Genomic DNA, 27,200 nt, shown 5'->3' on the forward strand with positions numbered 1-27,200 from the left:
CAATAGTTAGAATCAAAAAGCACAGTGTTTTCCTCATGTCCCAGTTTTTGTTTGTTGTTCAAAATCCATAAACTTCAGACAATAATGACATTTTCTATAATTAAACCGTTATAACACAAATAGATGTTCTGAAAGAAGTAGCAGATTCACAAGGCTGTCTTTATGGATGTGACGTCTTCACGCCGTCTGGGGTGTGACGCATGCTGCCTTCACTGAGTGTCGTATTTGTATGGCTCTGATCAATGTAAAGGGAGGGAGCATTAATGGATGCTAAAATAGTATTGCTAAAATATTCTTGGTTAAGTAGTGAGGTTTTATGTATTTAAAATTATCTTAAAATACAAGAAGCACTGGTGTTAAACAGGGGAAGCTGAGTGAGTAGCAGGAAGTCGGAGCTCAGACGGGTCCGTGAAGGCAGCAGCAGAGCACGTGTTGGACTCTTCTGGAAGCCGCTTCCTCTCTCTGGAGTGTCCGGGCCCGACTAGTGCGGACTCACACTCAGCGGCTCCTTCTCACTCGCTCCTCACCATGACTGCCGTGAAAGCTCTCAACCCCAAAGCGGAGGTGGCCCGGGCCCAGGCCGCCTTAGCGGTCAACATCAGCGCCGCCCGCGGGCTGCAGGACGTGCTGAAGAGCAACCTGGGGCCGAAGGGGACCATGAAGATGTGAGTTGATGGCGCAGCTCTTTGTGCAGCACGCGGGTTAAGCTAACCCACTAGCTGCTAGCGTTAGCATCAAAAGTTCCCCACCCGGTTGCACAGTTGATTTGAGAACATGTTGATTCGATCATCCTCCACCTCCCCGGGGGTACCTCCTAATCACCCCCGCTGTAGGGTACTTCACTACGGGTTGAGTTAGCCGAGGCCCCCGATGGCTATACATATTTTCCCGGGGCACGTTGCCCTGCCCAGTCATCGTCACAATCGGCTTTGGCATCCACCAAGCTACCGTTAGCATCACGCTGTTAGCCAATGATGCTAACTGCGATTGACAATGAATGTCTGTAAGCGGTTAGCTAGCTTCTATAACAACATGAGATATTAACGAATTAATTAACTACTCGGTTGTTAGTTGATTGTGTGTATTTGAGGTGTTTATGGTTAATAACAGCTAATTATCCACCATGCCTGTCGCTAAGGTTTCTAACCCCCTCTGTGATACAGCTTCCACCGCAGCAGATGATCAGTTGCCCGTTAGCTTATTAGCCCACATCGGGCTGCGGTGAACCGGCCGTGGCTCCGCTCGGTGCTCGATCTAAACTCTAACCCTAACCCCGCCTGTCTGATCCTCAGGCTGGTGTCTGGTGCAGGAGACATCAAGCTGACCAAAGATGGAAACGTCTTGTTACACGAGATGGTAAGAAAGGGCTGTCACAGTATTGTTTGAAGCTGACCACACCCACTTATGTGCATGCGTACTTATAAATGATTATAATTGTATCCCTGTTCATGATTAAATATCCGACTATTTCCCCTGGGAATCTTAATGCAGTATTATTAGGTTCTGACTGTTTTATGTCTGTAGAAAAGATATACAAATTAAATGATTATTGATAATTGTTATCAGTAGCTAAATAAAGCTGCTTTCAGACATGGACTGAACTCTGGAGAAAACAATTCACTGACTCAGAGGCTCTGGACTTTCTGAAGGTGTTCTCCTGCTAACCTCCTAGTTAAACACCAGGGTGAGCCCATGTTAGAGAACAGCATGAGATCCTCTGGAGGATTCACCACGAGGGAGAGGGTGTGTTGATGGAGTTTCTCACACTTAAGAATCTGAACTGATAGACAATAAGAAAACAAAGAAGTCCTCAATGAAAAAGAGAAGCCATATATGTAGTAGAGACACTGAGGAAATAAGATATTAAAAAGCTTTGAGTGATAATGGCCCTAAAAACACCTGAGCTCTGCAGCGTGACATCCTGTCCCTGCATGTTGTGCACCTCTGAACACTCCGGAGGTTTGTGTTAACGCATCCACGATGAAAATCTCCTGGTGCATTCTTCATGTCTGAAAGGCAGAAAGACCCGATTGTTCAGACGTGCTCCAGAGTTCATGTCTGAAAACGGCTCTATAAAAACACCCATTTATGTTGTGATTTAATGGGTTTTGCTGTGTAGTTAATAGTTTGTCGTTCTCTTTTCACAAAACATCAACTTTCACTCAGGAGCAAGAATCAACCTAAAATAAATTGTGTCATTTATCATTATGATTATTAATATTAACTAAGTCTCAGCTCGGAGTGCTGCAAGTTGTAGTTCACTGATCGCAGGCGTTACCTGGACAAGTTTGTTCCAGGTGGACGGTGAAGGAGCTTTGCATAATCACCATAAACGGCAATTCTGCTTTTAACTGTTTGTTTTCCTGCCTTTACAGCAAATTCAGCACCCGACAGCATCACTGATTGCAAAGGTTGCCACAGCGCAGGATGACATTACAGGAGATGGAACAACCTCCAATGTCCTCATCATCGGTGAACTGCTGAAGCAGGCTGATCTCTACGTGTCAGAGGTAAAAACAGAAAGACCTCAAAAACCTTAAAGGTCTCAGGTCTGGCTGGTTTCCCACCCAGAATGTAATTTTTACTTGTGTCTTCAAAATCTATTTTGAGTATTTCAAACCAGAGTCCCTCTTTTTTTTCTTCCTGCAGGGTCTTCATCCAAGAATCATTGCTGAGGGCTTTGAGGCAGCAAAAGAGAAAGCCTTGGCTGTTCTTGAAGAGTTGAAGGTGACTCGGGAAATGGACAGAGAGACACTCATCCACGTAGCGCAGACCTCTCTCAGGACCAAGGTCCACGCAGAGCTGGCCGATCTGCTCACTGAGGTGAGACGTGAGGGTCTGACCCTCTGCACACGAGAGCTGAGGCTCAGTTTGACTTCAAATTCAAATGATCCTATATATATCATAAGCTTCTGTAGCCTAGATACTTAGTCAGTCAAATAAGCCAAACAAGCATCTCTCTGCCTTTTGAGAACCATTTAGTCCTTCCCTAAAGATTAATTTTCATCAACTCTTAAAATGTAAATCTATTACATGTCCAGTGACATTTAGTTCTGTATTTTTCCATTTTAAACGGTCCTACTGCATTGAGTTAATTATTGCTTTTCTTTTATTGTTTTATTAAATCTATTTCTACCCCTCTTCAGGCTGTAGTAGATGCTGTGCTGGCTATTGCTAAACCCAACGAGCCTATTGACCTGTATATGGTGGAAATCATGGAGATGAAGCACAAGACCGACTGTGACACACAGTGAGTTTAAGAACAACTTGGAGCAAGAGGAAACTCTTCCTCTAACTCATGGTGCAGTACTGGTCAGGGTCCCCAGATATCTAATTGTCTTATTTTCCTTCTTTCTCAGACTGATCAGAGGTTTGGTTTTGGACCACGGGGCCCGACACCCCGACATGAAGAAGAGGGTGGAGGATGCCTTCGTGCTGACCTGCAATGTCTCTTTGGAGTATGAAAAGACGGAAGTCAACTCCGGCTTCTTCTACAAGAGCGCAGGCGACCGGGAGAAGCTTGTAGCTGCCGAGAGGAAGTTCATCGAGGATCGAGTGCAGAAGATCATTGCCCTAAAGAAAAGTGTCTGTCCCAATGGGGAGAAGGGATTTGTCGTCCTTAACCAGAAGGTATGCTCGAGGGATCCACAGTGATCTGAAAGTCGAAGCAATGATGTGATGTCACATCGTTTTGGAATGTGTAACCATTTAAACCAATAATCCATTATGGCTACGGTGTGGTTGACTAACTCTGGATTTCTAGATGTTTACTTGGACTTTACTGGTCAGATGATTTAGGAATTCTTAAAGGATTTTAATATTGAGTTACACTAAACCTGAATCTTTTCATGATCGGTCATTGAATGCACAGTGAACACCCAGGGGTGCTAATGTGGTTCCCCCTGGTCTTTTTGCATCTGTGCTACAGTAACTCTGATCTGTACCTCTGCATTAGAAGAGCCCATTCCTCTACTACATGTATTCAACGGATCAGAATAATTTTACAGGAGTAAACAGTGAGTTATTATTGAATGGATCGTCTTACATCATTGGTTGATTGAAGTTATTTCTCTTGTTTAGGGAATTGACCCATTCTCCCTGGATGCCATGGCCAAGGAAGGCATTGTAGCTCTGCGCAGAGCTAAGAGGAGGAACATGGAGAGGTAATAATCCTATTTATTGTACAATGCTGTTTATTTTTAGCTGACCAAAAAAATAGCATTTAGAACGTGCCTTACAAAAAGGAACAGTTTGATTCAGCTAATCCACAAGGGGGTGCTCTTCAGCCTGTCAGAACCCAGCAAAACCAGCTCCTTATTCTATCCGTAGAGCTCCAGCTTATAACATGGGGGGAAAAAAACAAAATGGAAATGTATCATGCGACTGATGGAGGAAACCCACAACTGCACGTGTTGGATTTAATCCGGTTTGCTACTTTTACTTCATGACTCTAACTTCAAAGTATATATCATGTTTACTTCTTTTACTCTTTGAATCAAGAAGATCAAATACCTATAATATTGCAGTGAACAAACTTTGAGCAGTCCCCTTTTGACAGAAGCAGAGTTGCAGCATCTTCATTAGCCCTCAGCCTCTTATTGCAGATGACTACATCTTTCTATAGCTGCTTTAGTTTGGCCGACAATGTTCTCAGCAGCATCATGTTGTTGTATTTATTATTATTATAGATTTTTGTTCTCTCGGCAGGCTCACCCTCGCCTGTGGTGGCATTGCCATGAATTCGGTCGATGACCTCACTCCCGAGTGCTTGGGATATGCTGGGTTGGTCTATGAACACACACTGGTGAGTATCAATGTTATGTTGCACCTTAATAGTTGGTTTGTGTGTATTTTAGTCGTTCAACATATCCAGGCAGAGCTGTTAATCCTCCTGAATCTTGTTTGCAGGGAGAGTCGAAGTTCACGTTTATCGAGAAGTGTAAGAACCCCCTCTCCGTTACCCTGCTGGTGAAGGGACCCAACAAACACACCCTCACGCAGATCAAAGATGCCGTCCGGGATGGTCTGCGGGCTGTTAAGAACGCCATAGAAGATGGTAAAACACCTCAAACCTCTGTTTTACCACGAATTTCTTTTGACACACGATTTTGTTTCAGCCTAAGTGTCTGTTACAAATGTTGTTTTGCCCACAGGGTGCAGTTCAACATTTAGTTTGCAGTGTTAAAATCAAGATTCAAGACTCCACTCTGGCACATTCATTGCCTGATTTGTATTTATGTTTTCACAGTATTGCTAGGTCCACTTGTTTCTCTTTATTCAGCTTATTTTATTGTGACAGTCTTATTTTGACTGTATCACAACACTAACATCAATAGTATATATCAGTTTATCTTCTTATTTTTTTCTTTTTTGGTCAAATGCTATTGATCTCATTTGCACAGCGAACACCCAGGGATGCTATCATGGTTCTCCCTGGTCTTTTACGTCTGTGCTACAGTGACTCTGGTCTTTTTCCTCTGCATTAGGAGAGTTGCAGTCTCCCCTACATGTATTCAGTTGATCAGAACAAATTTGCCAATGTTTATTTTAACTACTGATTAATTTCCTTTTAAACACACTGATCTGAGGCATTCATACTTTTCTCCCCTCTGAAAATCCTCTTCATCTTTGACTCCTCAGGATGCGTCGTGTCCGGTGCAGGTGCGTTCGAGGTGGCTGTGGCCGACGCTCTGGTAAAACACAAGCCAAATGTGAAGGGCAGAGCTCAGCTGGGGGTCCAAGCATTTGCAGATGCTCTCCTAGTCATCCCTAAGGTGATTTCTCCCCCCCCCCCCCCACCCAATCAGAAACACACTTCTCTGTCGACCTGCTGATATCATTTCTGGTCTCCATCGTTTGACAGGAAAAAATCGCGAAACTGAGTTGTCATGTCAGAGTTCATACTACTTGAACCTCTGTTGATGTCAGTTATGCTTCCTCTGTTGTAGGTTTTAGCCCAGAACTCCGGCTACGACCCAATGGAGACTGTGCTGAAGCTGCAGACGGAATACAAAGAGTCTGGTCAGCTCGTTGGCGTTGACCTCAGCACAGGTCAGAACCTCCACACACTGTTACTGGAAATTCCTGTCTCTCTGTTTCCAAACACAATTCATCACAGCAATAAATACTGTTATTTCATCATCTCTTGTTTGTATATTGAGTCTGATTCATTTTTTTCTTTTTTTAATGCTGTTCGAGGTTGATTCAAATGTATCACAACCTTTACTTGTTGTTTTCAGGGGAGCCCATGGTGGCAGGAGAAGCAGGCGTATGGGATAATTACAGTGTCAAGAAACAGCTTCTCCATTCATGGTGAGATTTGAATTTCTGAACTATACACGACCAGTGGATCATTAAAAAAAAAAAAGATGTATCCTGCATTGTTTGCTCTTCAATACATTTGTGTGCTTTTTCTTCTCAACAGCACGGTGATTGCCAGCAACATTCTGTTGGTAGATGAGATCATGCGAGCTGGAATGTCTTCTCTCAGAGGTTAAAGGTCAAGTGGAGAAGTCGCAGCTGTTTATCACACATTCACAGGGATGGATCCTTTCCTGGCGGTTCAGTCGACGTGTTCCCGCTCATGGCACTCTGAAGAACCCCAGTCTGATGGGCCGCCTGCTGTCTACACCACTGCGTCCATCGGTGTCCGTCAGAAACCATTGTGTTGCAGTTTGATTTACATGGATTTGTTAATGCCTCCCTCTGATTGATTTATTTATGGAGATTTTTTTTTGTAAAAGCACTGACCACCGCTGCCACTCAGTTTTGTTTCTGCCCATTAAAAGTTTTCCTGGCTCCTGAGATCTGTCTGTGTTTCAATGGAGAATGAATTAAATAATACACAACGGGTTGTTTCTTATAGAGAGTTCATCTGTGTTATGATCCAGACTAAACTTTACAACAGTAACACCATCAGATGTAGAACTGTTTACGCGCTTTGTTTTGTTTTACTATGTTCCAGAGAAAATTTATAAATGTCATAAACCAATGTAGATCTGAGGTATTATTTACAGAATAATTTTGATTAAAGATTAAGTTACCGATACAATATTAGATATTAAAAAGTTAGTGTATTGGGTTACATACAAATACACTAGCATTTAATATATAGTGCACACTGCGATAACTGTTGAATATGCTTAATGTAAATACTCCATTAAATAAATTTAATACATCAATCTTAAGTGTTAATTATAAGCTTTTATATTTTGTACCTTCTTGCAATACACAGAACATTCAGTCCTAATGTACAGCGGAACCAATGTTCTTGCACGGAACCTGTTGATCGTTGCACCCCCTCCAGTGTCACCATCACATCTGTCCGACGAGCAACGAAGCATGAACTCGTCGATGTGAAGAATCGCTCGTTGTTTCTTCTTTCTTTCAAAGCGGATCGTTAGATGGATGATTGCTGAGTGAAGCTAATTGAACATGAAGGTTAAAGTAGCGTCGTGGATCTCTGCTGTGGTGTTAGTGACGGTTGCAGGTGAGAACTCACTTAAAGGCTTTAAATCACATATTCCACTGATCATGATTCGAAGTGAACTTCCTCCCTGACCCAGCAGCAGCAGCAGCAGCAGAGATGGTGACTCTACCCGGGGGACAGATGTTGATGGGAACCAGAGCAGCTGATGGGAGGGATGGAGAATCAGACACCAAGGAGGTTGAGCTGGGACCTTTTCAAGTGGACCAGTTTCCAGTCACCAACACTGACTTCAGGTGATCAGAACTCAAAGCTCAGCTCACAGCGACTGGAACAATAAGTTCAGTGTTAACGTCCTTGATTCTCCACAGAGACTTTGTCCGAGCGCAGAAATACAAAACCGAGGCTGAGACGTTCGGCTGGAGCTTCGTGTTTCAGGACTTTGTGACTGAGGAGCTGAAGAGTAAAGTCACACAGAAAATTGAGGTACTGGGATGATACATACACGATATAAGTATTTGGACGTGTCCTGCGTTTTAATCTGAAATTACAATGGCTCATAAGCCTCTAAAGAATTTAGTTTCCTAAATTTGCATTTTCCTTCATCGAGATACATGCATGTGGGGGGAACCCTTGCATTGTTAAATAAAGTGGAAAAATACTTGGATCTGTTTATTTGTGGTAACCAAAACTTAAAGGTTCAGTGTGTAGAACTTAGTGGTGGTGGACATCTAGTGGTGAAGTTTCACTATGCAGCTGAACACCCCCCCCCCCCCTCCCCCCTTTCCAAACATGAGAGAGAACCTGTGGTAGCTTCAGTTGTCATAAAAACTCAAAAGATGTTTAATTTGTCCAGTTTGGGCTACTGTAAAAAAACATGGCTGCCTCTGCTCCTGCTGTAAATATAAAGTATTTAAATATAAAGGGCCCATTGTAGGGTAAAGAAAAAAAACAATTTAGATAAAACACAAGGATAATTTTATATTTCAGTTTACACACTGAGCCTTTCAAAGATAATTTTTTGATCCATGTGCCATCATTCCACAAAGTTTCGTGAAATATCTGCTCAGTTGTTTTTGAGACATCTGAAAAACAAACAAACCAACAAGGGTGAAAAAATAACCTCCTAATCAATGTTATATTAAATAATCCAGTCTCAGCTTTAATTTGAGTAGATTTGCATGTATGGTTAATTAAATATTAGGATTTGTATTTGACTTCATGTGCATCTGTCCAATTATATTTGAAACACTAAATGTTAGGCTTTATCTTTTCATGTGTGTGTCAACAAACCCTGATCTAATTTTGATATAAACTATTATAACACAACCATGTCAGTATCTTCTACTCTTCTGTTTCCCCTCTAGTCTGCTCCCTGGTGGATGCCTGTAGAGCGGGTGTTCTGGAGACAGGTGAGGTCCAGTGTTTTGCACTTTCATTTTCAATTTCATTTTCTGTGATCACGCCTCTATCGGCTCCCTCTCCCCCATCTGACTCTCTGCTGCTCAGCCTGCAGGACCCGGGTCGGGGATTCGGGAGCGCCTGGACTTCCCAGTGGTTCAGGTGAGCTGGAACGATGCCCAGGCCTTCTGCCGGTGGAAGGGCAAGAGACTGCCAACTGAGGAGGAGTGGGAGTGGGCTGCACGTGGGGGGCTGCAAGGTACACTTCACACAGGAAACTAAGAATTGTCATTCATTAAAAAGAGTAAATAAAAATTTTTATTATACATTGAATCTGTCCTCACGTCTTTCCCGCCTGTTGTGCTTCAGGTCGAACTTATCCGTGGGGAAACAAGTTCCAGGCCAACAGAACCAACCTGTGGCAGGTCAGCCCACTACAGTTATACATAGTGAATCAGCATTGGCAGACTATCTATATATATATAAGAACCTCTCTGCCCAACAAATCACATATTGAATCTCTCATTCACATGCATATAAACTTTGCAATAAGTAACTAGTGTGTTTTCTGTGTGGTGTAGGGATCATTTCCAGATGGAGACACTGCGGAGGATGGATATCACGGGATTTCACCAGTCACTGCATTTCCTCCTCAGAACAGCTATGGTAAATATGCCTTTATTAAAATAGATGATGTTACAGAACTGTTATTTTGGAACAGACGCAGATGATTGAGTTGAGAGCAATAGACGGAAAGAGATGTTAAAGAAATGTATGAAAAACAAATGATATTTGGTTATTATAACAATATTATAACAGCTCAGTTGATTTCTTTCTGCAGGACTTTATGACATGATGGGAAACGCGTGGGAATGGACATCAACTCCTTTTCCCGGAACGAGTCCGTCGTTTGTGCTGCGCGGTGCCTCCTGGATCGACACGGTGGACGGCTCAGCCAATCACAAGGCTCGAATCACAACCAGGTGGGTTATTATTACAGTGTTTCTGAGATCTCCCAGTCTGCAGCTGTGCTGGGTGTCTGATGGTTGTGATGGTTTGTCCTGCAGGATGGGCAACACTCCTGACTCTGCCTCCGATAACCTGGGATTCAGGTGTGCTGCCGACCACGCACAGGAACAAGGGAAGAAACAAGACAAAGCCGAGCTGTAGGAACAGGAATTCAAAAAGATTCAGGAAAATTATATTCCTTTGAATTCAGCTGTTAATCTGATTTATGGATCTTATGACTTTCAAGTTGAGAAACAGCAAGAAAAAGTGACAGGACCAATACAGACTTAAGCCATTTCCAACATGAGCTTGCTCAATGTGAGTTTTCCTGCTGTAAACTCATTCAGGCTCACTCAGATATTTTCTGGATATTTTAGAAAGGGGGCTGGCAGGAGAAATATCCTATATCATACACTATAGTGTGATAATAAACTGTATTTCTCCTGTGGAGAACATCGATTTCTTTGAATACAAACACACTGATACATAATATCAAGCATTAAATAATTTTCCAAAAAAGTCCCTTCTCACTGTTTTCATTCCGTAGTGGTGCTAACTTCAAAATACAAATCTCTGCTGCTGAGCAGTTAAAGGAGTTGGTGAAAGCGTTTGAATGGATGAACTGGGACACTGGGACGTTGATGGTCCTCCTCCACATCCTGGGATCTGTCTCTCGTTGGGTCTTTTTATGTGACTGGAGAGTAAAGTGGATTCTGTTGCTTTGCTGAAAGCCTCGTCTAATCCCGTCTTTGTCTTTCTGTTTCCCTCCGTGTCACGTGTCCCCCCCCCCCCCCCCCCCCCCTGCTCGTTACCACTGATTCTGTTTAATAACATCTCAGACATTTCCCCAGAGCTTTGTTCAAGTATCAAGTAACTGAGAAAAGCCAAGCCTTTATTTCTCTTCTTATGAAACGATCAAATAGTTTTGAGCCGAACACACAAGCAGTAACACTGAGAGAGGTTTGTGGTTGGGGAAACTGAATAATCTTTTAGTTGTGAAATATTTACACTCGCCAGAACCAGGACTGGCTGTTTCTTTCTGGAGGACAGTAATTTAACAGAACTAGTTTGTAAATCATACAGAATATGGATCACTACTTCATATCAGGCCGTACATGTCTCTCTGCTTCTCTGCTGCATCAGAGCAGCCTCCAGGCGTGAAGCACTGCTCTCACTGGCTGATGCAATGTTAGAAAGTTTCTCAACAACAAGGTTCATTCACAAGACAAAGAGACTTTTAAAAATATGTTTTAAGAGTAAATTAAATGCTGATATTAAGTTGAAATAAAATAAGACAAACAGGGGAATTCATTGTTTTGAATATATAAATCAACTTTTTTTAATTCTCTTTTTGATATATTTTCCATCTCCACCTGTTTAATAATTAAATGATTACTGAGAGAGTGAAAACGGTCTCATTCCAGTGGTTTCATTAATAAAGACCCTGAAGATTTGAGACTGAATGACTTGTTGACACGTGTTTTATTACCTGAAGATTAATAATAGATAATAGATGCAATCTATTAAACCTGGAACAAGCTGTGGTTTTACCTGTTTTGATGTAAAGTCTTCCAACGTGACAAAGCAACAATCAACAGTGAAGAGTCCACCTGCCTGAGTCGTAATGAAGCAGTGACCCACTTCCTGCAGAGAGACACCGTGTTCAGGACAAAACAATTCTGGCAAATGGCTGCAAGACGGACGTGAGAAGGAAAACACTTCCTGCTGCATCAATACCAAAAACCAGGAGTGTAATTTTTTAATTAAATAACAGCATGTGTACAGCCGGGTGGGGGGTGGGAGGGGGGAACGTGAGAGGAGCCGGTTCTAACGTGACCTGACATCTTCAAACTGGTTGGACATCACGTCATGTATCATTATCTCTGAAAGAGGGAAGAACAACTTGGTAATTGTGGTGTATGTTAGTTATTATACCTCGGCCACAGCCTTTAAAACAACTCCCATCTGCATGCAAATTATTCTGTCAAAACAAGACATGAGCCAGTGAATGAAGAACAGAACACAAACGAGAATAGAGAAATAGATGAATTAATTTGATGATGAAAAGGGCTATTTCTGTTTTACTGCATTCGTGATCTCTTCCAAAGAGCTTGTGTTTTCACCTTTGTTTTTTTGTTTGTTTGGATTTCAATGAGATTTAGTGGAAGGGCGGGGGGGGGGGGGGGGGGGGGGGGGGGGGGGGGACCAAAGGAAGAACCCATTATATGTCAGTGTGAATCTGAGCCGGAGGGATTTCTCTTGTCTTTCTTTAACATTGAGAGATGATCGATGTTTTTCAACATTTTCTGTTGAGAATAATTCATGGATCTTGTTTCAGGCAGGTTAAGGAGACTGATAATTATCAATGTGGGGAAGTTTGTTGAAGATCCAAATAGAAATCTGGATCTAGTGAATATAAATGTGTTTTCATAAGGGGACTGTCGGGCCTTTGTTTACGGATCCAGGTATTCTCCTTCACTTTACTTAATATAGCCAAATAGGGTGATTGAATTTTCCCAACTTCTCAGATTATTATTTGTGGATCTTGATGAAAAAAAACTACATTTAGGGAACTCATTTCTATGAGTGTTTTTAATTTGGTGAAGCTGTTGGGCCTTGGGGTTTATTTATTACATTTGTCAATTTGATGGGGAAATAGCATAAAATACTAAATGTGAACATATTCTGTAGAAAGAATCCTTACAACCGTGGTCTCTGGGCAGCTAAGACAAAAAATAAACTAAATAAGTGAGACTGACACAAATATCACAGACAACAACACACAAGGACAAAACACATGACGCACATCCCCAATGAAAAGTTGTGTTATGTAACTTTTTCCCCTTCACTGTGATCACTTCTAAAATAGGATGTGTATGTGTGTCAGGGGCTCATCTCTCAACACGTAGGAGGTCTGTCACCCCAAATGACCGAACAATGAAAATGTCAGGATATGTCACCAGAGCCTTTCAGTCAGCTGTGTGGTTTTGACTTTTATTTTGAAGAGTCAGGAATAAGTGACCTCTTGCCTTTGACACTGAGTATAAATATAATGTTTGTTTGTTTTCTCTGTTCACCATCTTCAGCCCTGTGCTTTGTGTGTTCAAGCTTCTTGATAGTACATGCAGTCTAAATCAGGTATCGTGCGTCAAGCCTTGACAGTTCGATTGTCATAAAAGATTATAAATAAAAGCAGCGCACCTTTGTTGCCATGCCGCTCTGGTATGTTTGCCCGTCACATGTTTGTGTAGTGACTCAAAAGGAGGAAGGAACCCAGGCCCACACGAAGCCACAGCCTCCTGTGACATCACATCATGCCACGCAGCTCTGAAGACGCACGTATGTCAGGAAAAACCAGTTTGGAGACATTCAGCCAGTCACCCTCCCTCCAGCCTGATTCTCTTGTCTTCCACCCTGCACTGCAGATGGTTTGATTGACTTCTACCCGGCAGACCATGGACTTCTCTCAGTCGTTCTCAGCCCTCAACGAGAAGCTGAAACCTCGAGTCACCACCAGCGAGCAGCTCCACTCGTCCCTGAACAGAGTGGAGGACAGACAGCAGGGCTCACTCAGGATCAGAACATCTTACCGACCAATAGTTCTGCCCGTTGATCCCAAAGGTCTAGTGATCATGACAGAGCCACATGATCCACTGGAACCTGAGGCGGACGCAGAGCAGGAGGATCTGGTCTCTGCCGACCTGGGAGAGGGGAACTGTGCAGACATGCGGCTCAACACATGCCTCATCAGTGGGCTGAGTTTGAAAGAAGTGGGCGATGAGGAGCTGGCTGACGAGGACAGCAGCTCCTCTCAGTCTGAGGAGAAGGACAGTCAAGGGGAACTGACCACAGAGGGGACGACAAACTCCTCAGGGTCGAGACCCTCCAGCAGTGAAGGTGGGAGCTCCTCGCAGATGAGCTTCGTCGATGGGACTTTACCGGACCTGCTGAACAGCAACAAACCTCTCAGCAGGCGCAGGACACTGGGACATGTCTCAGCCACGGTAGGACAGCAGTCTTCGAATGTCAAAATAAGAGAGAGAGATTGCATGCACATTAATGTACCAAGTGGAGGGTGAATGTGATCGTTGTGTCTATGAATGCATTCACTTCTGCAGTGCTGAGCAACAACCTCTCAGCCGGTGCGACTGGATTTCTCCTCCACAGTTTCACCCTGGAATCCAGATAAAGCAGTTTCTATTTACACTCTGCAAAACAAACTGCCGAGGTTGTGCTTTGACAGTGAGGGCCTGCAACTACCTGCAAAACAAATGGTGGCGCAGTTTGCTGACATGATGTGATGCTTGTTGTGTGCAGCTGAACGAAGTGCGCAGAGAAGTGGAGCTGTCCCGCAGACGAAGCATCAAGCTGAAGGCTCAGGTGGACAAACTCCATGAGAACAGGTCAGGGAGAGGCTGGAGTCAAGGCAGAGAGAGGGTAAGGGTCACACACACACACACACACACACACACACACACACACACACACACACACACACACACACACACACACACACACACACACACACACACACACACACACACACACACACACACACTCACAAACACACACATAAAAGTGTCTCCATGACTTCAGAGGGTTAAAATCTGCCCAAACCAAACCCCAGACCAACCTTAACCTTTAAACACATCCTCAACTTAACATATAATGATTAACATTATAATAATATGACTGTATAACAGATTTAGGTTCCGACAACATGAGTAATACCTGGACAACACCTACAACACAAACACAAACACACACACTGGATTGTTGTAAATTCTCTCTGGTCATTTCTGTCCCAGGTCACAGAGGAGATCCTGTCCGCTGTGCGGCTGCTGAACTCGCTCACGGAGCAGAAGTCCAGCCCCCCCGACCCGTCTCAGAGGGACAACGGCCTGGACAGTGCCCTGATCCAGCTGCAGAATGTGGCCAGAAGTCTGGCCATCAGCCACACCAAGCAGGTCAGGACAACACCCACCTCACCCTCACCATTCCCCTGCAATCTCAGTCGGAGTGGATTTCAGTGGGACTTTCACTCAGAGGAATGTTTGCTTTGCACAAGACTTGTTGTTCTTACACAGCGCAGGGGACAAAGGTCGATAGTTATTGAGAAGAACAAGTGTTTGGTTGTTATCAAAAAATCGGACTTTATTTACTTGATACTGCAGCTGCCATATTTCAAGATGCTTTCATGACTACAGTATCAGAAAGGAAGTTAAAGGTAGTCTGTAGATGTTAATACACATGTGACAGACACCCGTGTTCTCAGAATGAAGCATTCCTCATTGTTTCCCTGATTCACTGATGTCTCCACTCTCAGCTATGTGGTCGGACAAGTTCCCGAGGGACAGTATCTGTGATCTAAGCCTTTCTGGTATTTACAGCAGGTTTTTTTGGAGTTAAAGTCACGAGGTGTGTGAGCGATGGAGGGACTAGATTTGAGATAAGAGAGGTTTCAGTCACTGAGGTTAAAGTTGGGACAAAACATAACCGGCGGCCTCTGCTTGCTCGTCCCTTCAGGGGTTCAGATCTGGAGGAGGAAGAGGAAGAGGAGGAGAGGACAGTGCCATTCTTGAGCAGGCGCTGCGGGACAGAGACGACGCCATGGAGAAGTGAGTACACAGTCATCTCCTCTAAATACCAGATGAGTCAAGATTTAAGGGCGGTAAAAAGGAAGTTGAGAGGTAGGATTTTTTTTTTAAGCAATGTGTCATTCTCTCTGTTCCGCTACTCAGGAAGAAGGCGATGGAGGCCGAGCTGCTGCGGAGCAAGACGGAGATGATGCTGCTGAACAACCAGCTGCTGGAGGCCGTGCAGAAACGTCTGGAGCTGTCGCTGGAGGTCGACGCCTGGAAGGTAAACCTGACCCCAGTTCAACCTCGCTCAGATACAACATCCAAGTCTGACAAGTATTATTTGATAATAAGCATAGGAGTTCTTGAGTTATGGCCCAAAACTGACACAGTGGTGCAGTGGTTAACGTTGTCGCCTCACAGCAAGATTGTTCGACCAGAGTCTGATGTCCTCCCTGTGTCTGTGGGGGTTTTCTCCAGCTCCTCCCACAGTCCAAAGACATAAAGAACTGGGGTTAGCTGGAGTGGAGCCTCTAAATTGCCTGAATGGTTGTTTGTCTCTGATTGTTGTGTGTCTGTGATTCGCTGGCGACCTGCCCAGGGCGTTCCCCTCCTCCCGTTCGATCTCAGCTGTGATTGGCTCCTCCCATAACCTCAAAGAATAAGCGGTATACAGATGGTGGATGATCGGTCAAAAATTTGTTTTGTTATTTCACAGATACTTTGACCTTTGACCTCGATATTCTAATCAGTGTTTTTGCCAAATTTAAAGATATTCATGGAGCCTTCACCTCCACCCCGGCCCTTTGCTTCATGTCTTCCCCCATTTCACACTTTCACTTTCTTGTCTATAGAGGCCAAATGCCCACCCTCCCTAACAGAGATATTGAGATCGTGACAATGGGATGGATGGGCGGGTAGAAGGCCTCCGGCCAAGGTGTTGCCGGGCGGAGGCATAACAACACACGAATAAAGTGACAGAGAGGTGTAAACTGAGCCAAACAGAGTCGATGGGAACATTTGAACATGTTAGTCTAGAGAAGTAGGACACAAACACTTGAGAAAAGGACAGTGCTAATTACACGTTTCTTTCAGAACCTGGAATGTGTCAAACACACACACACACACACACTACAATTAAAATGTCATCCAGAACTTGCAGTGTGTCAACTCATGGCAGCTGGAATCCGTAGACATTGTTTTGGCCTCAGGCTCATGCACATGTTCTTAGCACCGTGCTCATTTTCATTGTTGAACCGGCGCCATGTAATTTTACTTGTGAGTACTGTAGAGGCTGCTTCAGATGTAAACTAGTTTATCTTGAAAAAATACAAGACCCTACACCAGACCTACAAGACAGGTTTTATGACAGTTTGCATAATACAACCCGTTTTTTTAATTCGTTGTACAATCGAAGGCTTAAATTTGTATTTGGATCAAAGAGACCTCCTCTCTTATACTGAAGGAATCAGATTTTCCTCCGGTCAACAAAAAAGAAAAATACATCACTTTCCCCTTTGCTGATCACTCTTTATCCCCCTATTCATTTTTGTACCATCCCTTGTGCCTCATCATCAATTTATTCTCCATATTTCCTCCCAAAGAATCCATATTCTCCGTGTTCTGACGTCCTTTTCCTTTCTCACCACAGGAGGATGTTCAGCGGATCCTCCAGCAGCAGCTGCAGAGTCAGCAGCAGGCGGAGCAGTCCCAGAGGAAGCAGTCCCGAACCCTGGGCATCCTGAGGAGGAACCGACCAAACGTCCAGCGGCCGACCATTGTCCCTCCGTCTGCGGCCATGCCTCACACAACCAACACAAACCAAATCTTCATCCCCAGAGCTGTGGAGCCCCCTGCTCCACCTCCCAGCACGGCTTCTCCGAGCTTCACTCGTCGCAACTGGATGGACAAGCTGAGGAGGGGCAAGAACCCTCGAGACGCAGCGGGGCCGGATTCAGAGCGGGGCCATGACGACGGGTTCCAGGCCGTGTGTCTCGATTGAAACCGTGATGAGTCGGTACATTCACTCTGATACACAACTGTGGTGTCTGACATTTGACTCTTCCTCCAACCACAGATGTGTTCTGTGTGTGTGCAGCCGTCTGAAGGGGGAAAGTGTGTCTCTGCTCACTTTAGATCTGAGTGTGAGACGAGCAGCACTCTCTGACAGCTTATAGAAGTGCGATGTGGAAACTTAAAGCTGTGGACACAGAGCTTCCATTACCTTTCGATATGAGCAATATTTACATGTTCATGGATTGTGGATTTTTTCTATTGAACATTTTAAGAGAAGTAAGAAAAACATTATCCGGCACAAACTATAGTTATCCTGGGAGCACCCGCTTTGGATCTTTGCCTAATGTAATTTATATATTTGAAATGAGCCATGTATCTGTTTAATACTGTTAACACTTGAACGCTTTACACTATCTCCTGAATACTGTTTTGCTGTATTGTAAAAGAATGTCTCAGTGACACGGCAGTTTATTTTGTAAGAATCTCTCAACATATCAACTCTAATCCTTCGTCTCTGCACCTTCGCCTGCTGCATTTTCAATATTCAAAAGAAGAAAATAAACTTTGTTGCAGATGTTTGCCATTTTATTGTAGAATATCATTTAGTACATTTACGATAATATATACATACATATATAAATGTATATATAATCCACTCCTATATGCATCTTGTACATAATAAAATACTCATATGCCATAATGTGAAACAAACAGACGTACATAGCACAGTACAGTCACAGCTGATGACAATAGAGAAGGCATGCGCACAGCTAAACACACGATCACAGTCTTCAAACTGTTTCTCGTGTTACCGAAGTCATTTGATTTCCTACATCGCTGACACAAGTTCCTCTTTCATATGTTCTCGTCCCACTTTAACGCTACAGACGCTGAAGCAGGACGTGCATTCAAATGTCAGTACAACCACCGACCCCCCCCCCCCCCCCCCCCCCACACTGCTGCGGCTGAGGAGGGTGAAGGGGTTTCTCCACTACCTGGAGATTTATAAAAAGAAACGAGGATTTTCGCTCAACGTCATTCGGATGATTCAAAGCCCATTAGACTTTCATATTCACATTAAACATCAACGGCAGTAAACGTCTAACGTTGTGAAGGGGTACACCCTCACTTGTTAAGACTTCCTTGTGAGAAATTCACACACACACACAACCGGCAACCCAGCTGCCAATCTCAAGCCTGAAAGTTAACATCGTAAAATAAAATGTTTTCTCTTTATCAAGTTTTTCAGAAATGGAAAAAATAGCTCTCGACAAAAGAGGCACAAATTTACAACACCCTGCTTATTCATACTGATGGCAGTTTTACTACTGGACTGTACGGTTCAAAACAAATGAAACAGAAGAGACGAACACTGTCAGGATTACATAACGACGGTCACAGTTGCAGCATATATCTGTGGGATATTACCCATATAGCTTTGCGCCTTAGTTGTAAAGATAAAGAGAGATACAGTTAATAAATCAGGAAAAGATGTTTCATCAAAACACGGATCGGACTGAACAAATGCTGACACAACAACTTTACCACAGCGCACCGCCACACAGACAGAATAGTATGAGAGTATAATAAGAAGCATATCCAGTTGTAACCTGAGATATTCAGGAAACAGATTGTGACTTTGCTGCTTCTGAGCGTTTCAGCTTGGGTTTTCATAGATGGTTACGCAGCCGTTAAAAATATAACCAGTGCTCCCGATAAGCTCGAGTTGAGTCAGAGTAAGCGAACTGTAATATTCCCATCTCTCTCATCCGGCAGACGCACACAGGAGAAGCATGAGTTTTGCTTTCTCCATCTTTAATCAAGAGTGTGGTCTTTCAGTTTGAGCTGAAGCAGGAGAGCAGGTACTCTAAACGCAAGCAGCGGATATTTGAGTGCGGGCGCAGGATTGAAATCAGTGAGTGCTGCTCTCAACCGAAAAGACCACACTCCTTAATAAGACAAGAAAACCCCCACAGAGGAGGTGGAAAAATCGTAAATCCTGTTCAAAATACTGAATATATCACCATAATTACATTTCTACAACAAAACATCATGTCTGTATTACAGCCCCAGTGAAGAGCTGGATCCTCCTGACACATGAAACCAATCTCCCACTTCATCTATCTCCAAGAGGAGCTCCTCAACCTTCTTATCCAACCGTCTCACTGCTGGTCCACTTCAGTCGTCCCACATTGTACTCGGTCTAAATCCTCTTTTCTTTTATACTGGCATAAATGAGTCGAAACAAAAGAAAGCACTGTGCAAATGAGAGTTTCTTTGGATTAGTATCACCTCCAAAACAGCCCTATTATGTTAAATATGTTAAATTCAACATACTTTCCTTGCTATCGTCTTCCATGGATCTAAAAATCTAGACACCAGCCAATCGGGTAAAACTAAAGTTATGCCTACTTGACGCTACACTGCACATCATTTGACGCTGGTAAAAGAACTGACAGCTGTAAGAGAGCGAGCTTGGTCCAGTGGTTGCAGGTTTAGGGATTAACAGTGATTCCGCTCGCTCTCGCTGAAGCTGCGGAATTCTCACCTTTCGTTTTCAGTGAGTGGACGCTCAGAGGCGCCAAGCGTTAACAGAAACCGTTCTGAGGTGTTGACGGGAGGCAGCTAGGACTGCAGGAAGGAGCTGATGGAGCTGATGAAGTCTAAGGGTTTATCCGCGTGGATCCAGTGGCTGGCGTCTGGGATGTACTGGATGTCGGCCATAGGGAACAGCCTCTGGATTTCTGGGTAATCGTCGGAACTGGATCGAGGGCGAAGACAAGAAAGAGGAGGAAAGAGAATATCGGGTAAGACTAAGTAGTGTAGGAGAGTTAAGGTTAGGGTTTACTTTATGATATTTTACACACATAACAAATAGAAGGTCTTTGGTCGTTTATACCTGATATAAGCTGAACTGGCTCCACCCAGAAACAGGGTGGGTCCCTCATAGACTGTGTTGAAGCTGGGGAAACTCATAAGTTTATCAAGGTGCTCCGAGATGGCCGACAAGTTGACCCTCCAAGCATAGTGTCCGTTCTGCTCCACCAGGTTAGTCAGCAGGAACTGACGCACCGAGTGCTCCTGATGGATGGAAGAACAGTTTTCGGGGTCAGAGTTCGACTTTAAAACAGATGTAATCAATATTTGTTATTGTTCATATGGTTCAATTTACTTTTTCACACAGTTTCACAAGCTTTGGTTTTACGGTCCATTAAATCAATGCTTTGGTTTATTATCACCACAACAGTCCGTGAATAAGCTTTAAAAAATGTTCTTACATGATCTGTTCAGAATCGCACTGCAGACAGACAGTCAGTGACTAGCTCAAAATGAAAATGAGCTTTTAGCAGCTACATGGTCACATCAACTTTAACTTGAGAAGTTCACAACCGTGTCAAATAACTTATCCTTGCTGCATCAGGCAGTAACATCAGCTAAAGCAGGTTTACAGTCAGATAAAGGAATTTTTTTTCCCAAAAAGCACTTTCCTGACTTATTTCAGACAAACTTCCATAGATATGCTTTACATTCAATCAAAGACTCTCCTGACCTTTACTAAACTGCGCAGCTGGTCCTCAGCCATCCGTCTGGCGGTGGAGCGCGGGATGTCACTGGAGATCTTCACCTTCTGCAAGGCCTGGATGTAATAACGGAAGTTGGTGCGTGTGGTTGTCTGGGCTGGACTGATGTCCACAACCACCAGCCGCTCAACTAGACCAGGCTACAAGCAGAGAGACACACATGGAGAGCAGCAGAAAATATTAATTTCAGATTCTGCTAAAGGTCAGGTGACATCCAGCGAGGGGACTGTGGCGCCCTGATTAATTCATGCTGACATTTCTCAACTGCTAACCTGTGTGATGGCCATCGTCATGGCCGTCTTCCCTCCCATGCTGTGGCCAATGAGGACGCACTTCTCGATGTGCAGCTGAGCGAGGAGGTGTTTCAAATCACCGGCCATCGCCTCATAGGTCAGCTCCGGGCTGTGAGGGCTGTTGCCATGGTTACGTGCATCTACGGTCAGCACCTAACTGGTCAGAGGAGAGTTAGGACACTTGGAAAAGGCGGGAAGGAGACAACAGGGTGGTGACAAAAAAATGTTTTGGGCTGTGGCTCAGGAAAGAGACATAAGAGACAAAAGCTGTATTGTTCACATGAGGTGATGAGGTTCTTTAAGGAGGCAAAAGATCATCTCAGAATTGTATTACAACAGCACAGAGTGACAGGGGGTTGTATCGAATGACAGGCAACACACAGACACACAACACGCTTTTGTTAGAGAGCCATTCTCAGGCTGCTTCAGAACCAACTCGAATTGTTTTAGTTGTTATGACAGAACAGCATCAGGTGTCTTCATCGCTGCATTACCTTTCGGCCCGTCCGCTGAACCAAGGACTTGGCTATTGAGTGGAAGTTTGATTTGCTGCCAAAAAGGCCGTGAAGAAACACCAGGGGAGTGCTCTCTCCCTTCCCGTCAAAGACATCGTAGGTCAAGTTGACTGGGCTGTGGGAAATAAAACCAAAAGAAACATGTTGATTAGCTCAACTCTCCCCGACTCCACGTCTGTGCTGTGAATTGCGTCACATGTTCAGAGGCTCCAGTGACACGTCGAAGTGGGAAAACACTGTGAAAACTGATTTAATTCAGGAGTGAAAAGGAAGAGTCGCCTGCTTCTTCTCTCAGTGAAGACAAATGTGCAGGACATATTAATAAGGGAGATAAAAGGGGTTTGATTCAAAGAGAAAAAGTGGCAGCATTGATCAATGATGTGTTATTTGCTCAGAAATATTTTTTCTCAACTAAAGGACGAATACATCATTTTTTAAGTAAGAGTTTAAGCTTAGAAATATTTACCTTTATTACCTTTATCGTTGTTTTTTTATATATTGACCTAACTCGTTGAAGTTTTATTGTGTTTTATCAAGTAATAAACACAAAGAAATCTTCAGGCGAGGTAGCATAATTCCATCACATAAGAAAAGAAGGCTGGGTTCCGACATTTACCTTTCTGATCAATTTGTGTATTGACACACAGATTACTATGTTCAGCTCTAGATAACTGGCTGGTTTCATGTTGTGTAAGGAAATGACGATCATGTGTAGCGGAGATGAACGGGGGACTACTTCATTTTTTTTGCCCCGGCCCCCTTATGAGGTTAACCCGGCCCTGTTTTCCCTAATAAAAATGCACAGAACACTTAGCATACATGTAGCAAAGCATAAACAATCTATTCGTAACAGCATTGATCGACTTATAATTCAGCTCTAGATTACAGGCAGGTTTTATAGGTGTTAAATTAAATGATGAATGATCCTATATGGTGGAAATCAATGGGGGCCCAGTGACATTTGTTTACCCCTGGCCCCCTCAGGAGGTTAACACGGCCATGGCTTACCTAATAAAAATAAAATGTACATTTAGCACACATGTAGCATAGCATGAATTATCTTTACGTACCAGCACTCAACGCTTTATTTTTATAAGTAATTGTTTTAGTTAAACAAAGGAAGCGTCCGTCGAGTTATCGACGTTATCTAAGCTCGACTCATTCACCGGGATGCTAACCAAGCGTCTGAATGTCATTCATGTAAGCTCCGGGAAGTTACCGGTAAATAAAGACGCAATGATACGACATGGCGTCTGTTTCTAACGGTAAACAACTGCTCGTGTTATTAGGAGAAGACGGAAGGGGGGTTGTGATGTCAGTCCGGCGCCGCGGCACCACGCTGCACCTCAGGCGGGCAGAGGGCATCGGTTAGCCGGGGAAGCTAGCGAGGGTACCTGGATGAGCTGGCGGTCCGCACCGTGAGAGCAGCCCCGCAGACGGGCTGCTGCTGCCCGGGGAAGAGCCGGCGACACGCTCCGCCGCCAGGCAGCGCTCTCTGGATCAGGCGACACAACGCGCTCATGGCAGCTCCGGTACCGGCCGGTCCACAAACTACATGAGGGGCTCAGACGCGGAGACGGTGACGGCGGAGACCCGGTGTCCGGAGGCTGAGGATACACGGTGTCAACAGCTGATGGTGAGGCTGCGTGATGACGTGGCACGCACACACATCGAGTGGTATTAGGGCCCTGGGTTCGGTCTGTCAGGCTCCTGGTGTCAGGCGCCGTAAACTATAACTGAGAGACAAAAAACAAATTAGTCTCTATTAATGTTCATTGGGGCTGAGGAAGTACTTATAGATGATGAATTGTTATGCAATATTAACCAGTCAACAAGTCCATCGAAACAGTATTACTGATAACCTTGCGTAATTATCATAATTCATTTGTTGATAAAATATCATAGCATTTACTGATTATTCAAGATAAGCTCATATATTTTTGCTTTTATATTGTTGTTTGTACAGTGCATAAACCACACCAAGGGAATTTCCTGTATGTGCAAATATACATGGCAATACAAATAATTCTGATTCTGATTCTGATAAATAAAGTCATAAATAAATGTAATGAATGTAGAAGAATAAAGTAGAACTACTCAAGTTGAGTGCAAGTACCCCAAAATGCATTTGGCCACCACTAGTGATTTAGTATTTATAAATAGTTTGATCCTTCAGATATACAGCTATACATGTTTATACCCTCAATGAAAGCAGCCTATGTTAAGATGCAGAACGATGAGCTGAATTTATGTATATTTTACATAATCATATGTATGGAAGCCCATAGATTAAAAAAAAGAAGATCCTGTTAAGTCGTTATAGTGAGAAACTTTTTTAAAATAGTGAATCACTCATTAAAATGACTAAATATCTCATTATTATGACTTACTACATAATATAATAACATAGTATTGTCAGCAATGACTGTGATCATCAGTTACTGCTACTGAGAAAAGATAAAATGATCCTTTCTTCGTCCCACAATAAGGAGATTTGCTGTGGTTCAGTAACAGGGATAGTCAAAAAATTGGCATTGGTAAATATAATAGAGATGATATAAACAATTGAAACATAATATATACAGTGGAATGCATTGCAAATTAGCCATTGAATTCCATAGATAGGAGTGAGAATTAAATGGATAATTGATCATGTAAAAATATAATCAAAGACAGAAAGTCTCCAATCTTTCATTCAGCACTTTTTAATTGATGTGTGAATTCCGTCTTTCCGCCCATAAATACGGAGGAGTAGAAGTCATACCGCCCCCCTGTGGAGAAATGGCATCACCGCATCAGGTCCAGCAGCAGCTCTGACTCCAAACAAGCAGCAGATCTTAGACTCTTCTCTCCTGTGAACCTTCCCAGAGTCCAGCTGTCGCTTTACTTCTTGTTCTTCTAGACATTTGTTTGAGAACATGTTTCACTACTGGAGGAGCACTCTGCTCAAAGTCTGAGAAATAGAATGATAAGAACTGATTAGTTTGTTTGTTGTTCGTCTAATAAAAGTGTTATTGTCTTGTTTGTTAAGTGATCTCTGGGATGTTTATTGTATCATTCAGATCTTTTCTTTTCTAACTACTTTATATTGTATTTCTGTGTGTTTACAGGCAGAAATGTTTGTCAATTAAACATGAAAAGTTTCTTTGTGGTTGAAGTTGATTCAACATTAAAGAAACGTTTTTACAGCGTCTTAACATGTTTGAAAAGAGTCTCTGAATCACTAAAGGTCAAGTTTCTTACATTCAAGTAACAAGTAATACATATTGTGTGACTAGGCCGACAGCCTGCTGAGGATTTTAAACTCCACATACATCTTCTCAGAAAAACCTTTCTTTGTATCCTACAGAGCCTCAGTGTGTCGGAGTGGACCAGGATCTCGACTGTGCCCCTCTTCAGAGACCTGAAGTGGCTTCAGCCCCAGCCGGTTCCCCTCCATCCTTTATTCCTCCACCAGCAAGTGCCCATCAACCAGACTCCACAAACAGAACAGCAGATCTCCTGTAAGCCGCAGCAAAGCCTGTGCACAGACTGCCTGGCCGGTGCCGGGTGCCAGGCCCTACTGTCTGTCAGGCCTCCCCTTGTTCACTTTTATTTTTCTCAACACAGTGATATTCAATGTGATTGTAGTCCGAGCCACTTGGTGGTGCCATAGCGTCACATTAAGGTTTTTTTCCTTATTGTTTTGCATAGAGCTGCTCCATCAGAGAGCAGCTTTCAGTAAATGAACAATGGGGACATTTATAAAAGACCTTAATCAAACCTGTGATGGTTCTTCTTTGTGGAACTCTACGTCACCAGTTGACTATATAAGCAATTTAAGTTTAATGTCAATACTTTAAATTATACTTCAGCTGTTTTTCAGTGGTTTATTTAATTACTTCCTGGTCTCAGTTCCACATTATTACATTTTGCAGGTTCAGTCTTATGAACTTTAATTAGTTGTAAGTTATCAGTTCTACACAGCTCTACTTAATTTCATATCTTCAATAGTTCTACTGTGCCAAAGGTTTAGACACTATAGAATACATTTTGTTTGTCAGGCATTACCAAGTAGATATTAACAGTGAATAGAAGAGGAGCGACAGGCACAGGTAAACCCTGATCCCAACATCACAGAGTTAGTCTGGGAGATGAAGAGTACAAAAACCCCAAAACAGAAGAACTGTGACAAGTTCTCATAGATACTTTGAACAAAGTACGTGCCGAGAATTGTAAAACACTGTCGGCAAGTGGACTCAAAAGAACAACCTATAATCATCCTCACTTTGATTGAAGGGCCTAAAAATTAACTGTACAGCTCAAAATTAAATCGAGCTTCCTGAATCTGAGGCTCTCTTGAGTCTTCAAAGCAGAAGAGTGCCAAAGTATCTCAGTGAGGTGATCAGCTTCCAGGACGTTTGTTTACATGTGCTCCTCCTCCTGCACTGTGCAGTTCAACAAACTACACATCGCCAGTTACTCTCCCTCAACAAGTCGTGTTAAATGTTGCCTCTCATCTCAGGAACATGAAAACAAACCCCCTGTGTATCATCCCAGACAACCTGGCCTCCCACACTGCATCTGAAAAACATGCATTGCTATGGGAGACAAGTCTGCTGGGATAAAGCACGCTGCGAGCTGTTGCCATAGTGAAGGCATGAGACAGAGGCCCAAGGGAGCTCAGGCCCGACTGAGAGAAGAATAGAGCATTCACAGATGAGTGTGCACTTTCTATTGCTTTACAATCCCTGTCACAGCTCCAGTTCTCCTTGAACCAAATAAACAAAACAAAAAACTGCCACCACAAGGTTTCTGATGTGGAGTTTTTCATTCACTTTCATCAGTCATCACTGTCTGCAGTCAATGAATTATGTAATATTATAAGTTGGACATATATTTATATATCTATGCTATTTCTATTTAAAACTTACAGATTTTACCAGTTTTTTAACCATAAAATAAACATACTATATAAGGAAAATAATTAAAATGTTACAGGGGTTTCAAAAAGACCCTGTTGATAATTCATGAAGAAATATTGAGATTTTCTTTTTAATAAAAGCAATACATTGAGGTTTATGATGCACATTCTAAAAATATAAATATCCTGCACTTCACTAATAAGGTCTCCATGACATAAATTTCCGTCTGTTCTGTTTCAGCAAACTTTTCTACATTTATTTGTCAAAACCACTTTTTTCTTTTTGCTTTGACTCTAGAAAGTTCAAACAAAAACAAGTTAAGGGAGCCAGACATTATATGTTGTTTATCCACATAGTGATATCGACATATTTCCCTCTAATTAGTCGTGTTTTGGGCTTTTCTCAACAGCTCAGACTTATCAGTATTTAGATATAAATGGTTTGATGACTCGCTAAGTCTCAGACCTCAGCTCGAAG

General features: G+C 43.1%; 4 protein-coding genes and 2 non-coding genes across 11 annotated transcripts; 5 read left to right on the top strand and 1 right to left on the bottom strand.

The window, feature by feature from the left end:
* The first annotated feature begins 474 nt into the window (after nucleotides 1–474).
* On the top strand, nucleotides 475–6,804 carry cct6a (chaperonin containing TCP1, subunit 6A (zeta 1)). Its single transcript, XM_053441665.1, has 13 exons — nucleotides 475–665; nucleotides 1,293–1,356; nucleotides 2,376–2,510; nucleotides 2,650–2,823; nucleotides 3,147–3,250; nucleotides 3,360–3,630; nucleotides 4,081–4,163; nucleotides 4,708–4,804; nucleotides 4,909–5,056; nucleotides 5,641–5,774; nucleotides 5,949–6,051; nucleotides 6,240–6,312; nucleotides 6,425–6,804. Exons 1-13 carry the CDS (start codon nucleotides 529–531, stop codon nucleotides 6,495–6,497), a joined length of 1,596 nt encoding a protein of 531 aa, XP_053297640.1. The 5' UTR covers nucleotides 475–528; the 3' UTR covers nucleotides 6,498–6,804.
* Nucleotides 3,864–4,001, top strand: LOC128457673 (small nucleolar RNA SNORA22). The gene has a single exon (XR_008341958.1). It is a non-coding gene; the product is annotated as a small nucleolar RNA SNORA22 (small nucleolar RNA).
* LOC128457674 (small nucleolar RNA SNORA22) lies at nucleotides 5,395–5,532 on the top strand. Its single transcript, XR_008341959.1, has one exon. It is a non-coding gene; the product is annotated as a small nucleolar RNA SNORA22 (small nucleolar RNA).
* A 484-nt stretch (nucleotides 6,805–7,288) lies between the features above and the next one.
* sumf2 (sulfatase modifying factor 2) lies at nucleotides 7,289–10,288 on the top strand. 6 transcript variants are annotated; one of them, XM_053441666.1, is made up of 9 exons: nucleotides 7,289–7,489; nucleotides 7,545–7,722; nucleotides 7,798–7,912; nucleotides 8,794–8,838; nucleotides 8,936–9,086; nucleotides 9,197–9,252; nucleotides 9,409–9,493; nucleotides 9,669–9,810; nucleotides 9,895–10,288. In XM_053441666.1, the coding sequence occupies exons 1-9, from the start codon at nucleotides 7,435–7,437 to the stop codon at nucleotides 9,995–9,997; spliced, it is 930 nt and encodes a 309-aa protein (XP_053297641.1). In that variant the 5' UTR covers nucleotides 7,289–7,434; the 3' UTR covers nucleotides 9,998–10,288. The 6 variants fall into 6 exon arrangements, with proteins under 6 accessions (XP_053297641.1, XP_053297642.1, XP_053297643.1 ...); XM_053441667.1 differs by having other exon boundaries at nucleotides 7,566–7,722; XM_053441668.1 differs by having other exon boundaries at nucleotides 7,569–7,722.
* Nucleotides 10,289–13,108: 2,820 nt separating this feature from the next.
* bicdl2l (bicaudal-D-related protein 2-like) lies at nucleotides 13,109–18,004 on the top strand. The gene is made up of 6 exons (XM_053441724.1): nucleotides 13,109–13,839; nucleotides 14,153–14,272; nucleotides 14,644–14,802; nucleotides 15,362–15,453; nucleotides 15,577–15,697; nucleotides 17,066–18,004. Exons 1-6 carry the CDS (start codon nucleotides 13,291–13,293, stop codon nucleotides 17,414–17,416), a joined length of 1,392 nt encoding a protein of 463 aa, XP_053297699.1. The 5' UTR covers nucleotides 13,109–13,290; the 3' UTR covers nucleotides 17,417–18,004.
* abhd11 (abhydrolase domain containing 11) lies at nucleotides 17,994–23,341 on the bottom strand. Its single transcript, XM_053441725.1, has 6 exons — nucleotides 23,214–23,341; nucleotides 21,799–21,934; nucleotides 21,284–21,457; nucleotides 20,981–21,151; nucleotides 20,330–20,511; nucleotides 17,994–20,191 (listed from the first exon to the last, which is right to left on the bottom strand). The coding sequence occupies exons 1-6, from the start codon at nucleotides 23,339–23,341 to the stop codon at nucleotides 20,056–20,058; spliced, it is 927 nt and encodes a 308-aa protein (XP_053297700.1). The 3' UTR covers nucleotides 17,994–20,055.
* Between the last annotated feature and the right edge of the window lie 3,859 nt (nucleotides 23,342–27,200).

Source organism: Pleuronectes platessa, chromosome 15 (genome assembly GCF_947347685.1).
Source record: "Pleuronectes platessa chromosome 15, fPlePla1.1, whole genome shotgun sequence".
NCBI lineage: Eukaryota > Metazoa > Chordata > Actinopteri > Pleuronectiformes > Pleuronectidae > Pleuronectes > Pleuronectes platessa.

What these genes read in the sequence shown, in the direction of transcription:
- cct6a (XM_053441665.1), top strand. Translation starts at nt 529, where the DNA reads ATGACTGCCGTGAAAGCTCTCAACCCCAAAGCGGAGGTGGCCCGGGCC. An exon ending in AAGAGGAGGAACATGGAGAG is followed by an intron (nt 4,164 to 4,707) that starts GTAATAATCCTA and finishes TTCTCTCGGCAG; the next exon opens with GCTCACCCTCGCCTGTGGTG. An exon ending in CTCTCCTAGTCATCCCTAAG is followed by an intron (nt 5,775 to 5,948) that starts GTGATTTCTCCC and finishes CCTCTGTTGTAG; the next exon opens with GTTTTAGCCCAGAACTCCGG.
- sumf2 (XM_053441666.1), top strand. Translation starts at nt 7,435, where the DNA reads ATGAAGGTTAAAGTAGCGTCGTGGATCTCTGCTGTGGTGTTAGTGACG. An exon ending in GGTGTTAGTGACGGTTGCAG is followed by an intron (nt 7,490 to 7,544) that starts GTGAGAACTCAC and finishes CATGATTCGAAG; the next exon opens with TGAACTTCCTCCCTGACCCA. An exon ending in GTCACCAACACTGACTTCAG is followed by an intron (nt 7,723 to 7,797) that starts GTGATCAGAACT and finishes GATTCTCCACAG; the next exon opens with AGACTTTGTCCGAGCGCAGA.
- bicdl2l (XM_053441724.1), top strand. Translation starts at nt 13,291, where the DNA reads ATGGACTTCTCTCAGTCGTTCTCAGCCCTCAACGAGAAGCTGAAACCT. An exon ending in CCATCAGCCACACCAAGCAG is followed by an intron (nt 14,803 to 15,361) that starts GTCAGGACAACA and finishes TCGTCCCTTCAG; the next exon opens with GGGTTCAGATCTGGAGGAGG. An exon ending in AGAGACGACGCCATGGAGAA is followed by an intron (nt 15,454 to 15,576) that starts GTGAGTACACAG and finishes TCCGCTACTCAG; the next exon opens with GAAGAAGGCGATGGAGGCCG.
- abhd11 (XM_053441725.1), bottom strand. Translation starts at nt 23,341, where the DNA reads ATGAGCGCGTTGTGTCGCCTGATCCAGAGAGCGCTGCCTGGCGGCGGA. An exon ending in AGCTGCGCAGTTTAGTAAAG is followed by an intron (nt 20,512 to 20,980) that starts GTCAGGAGAGTC and finishes TCCATCCATCAG; the next exon opens with GAGCACTCGGTGCGTCAGTT. An exon ending in GCCAGTTCAGCTTATATCAG is followed by an intron (nt 20,192 to 20,329) that starts GTATAAACGACC and finishes CCCTCGATCCAG; the next exon opens with TTCCGACGATTACCCAGAAA.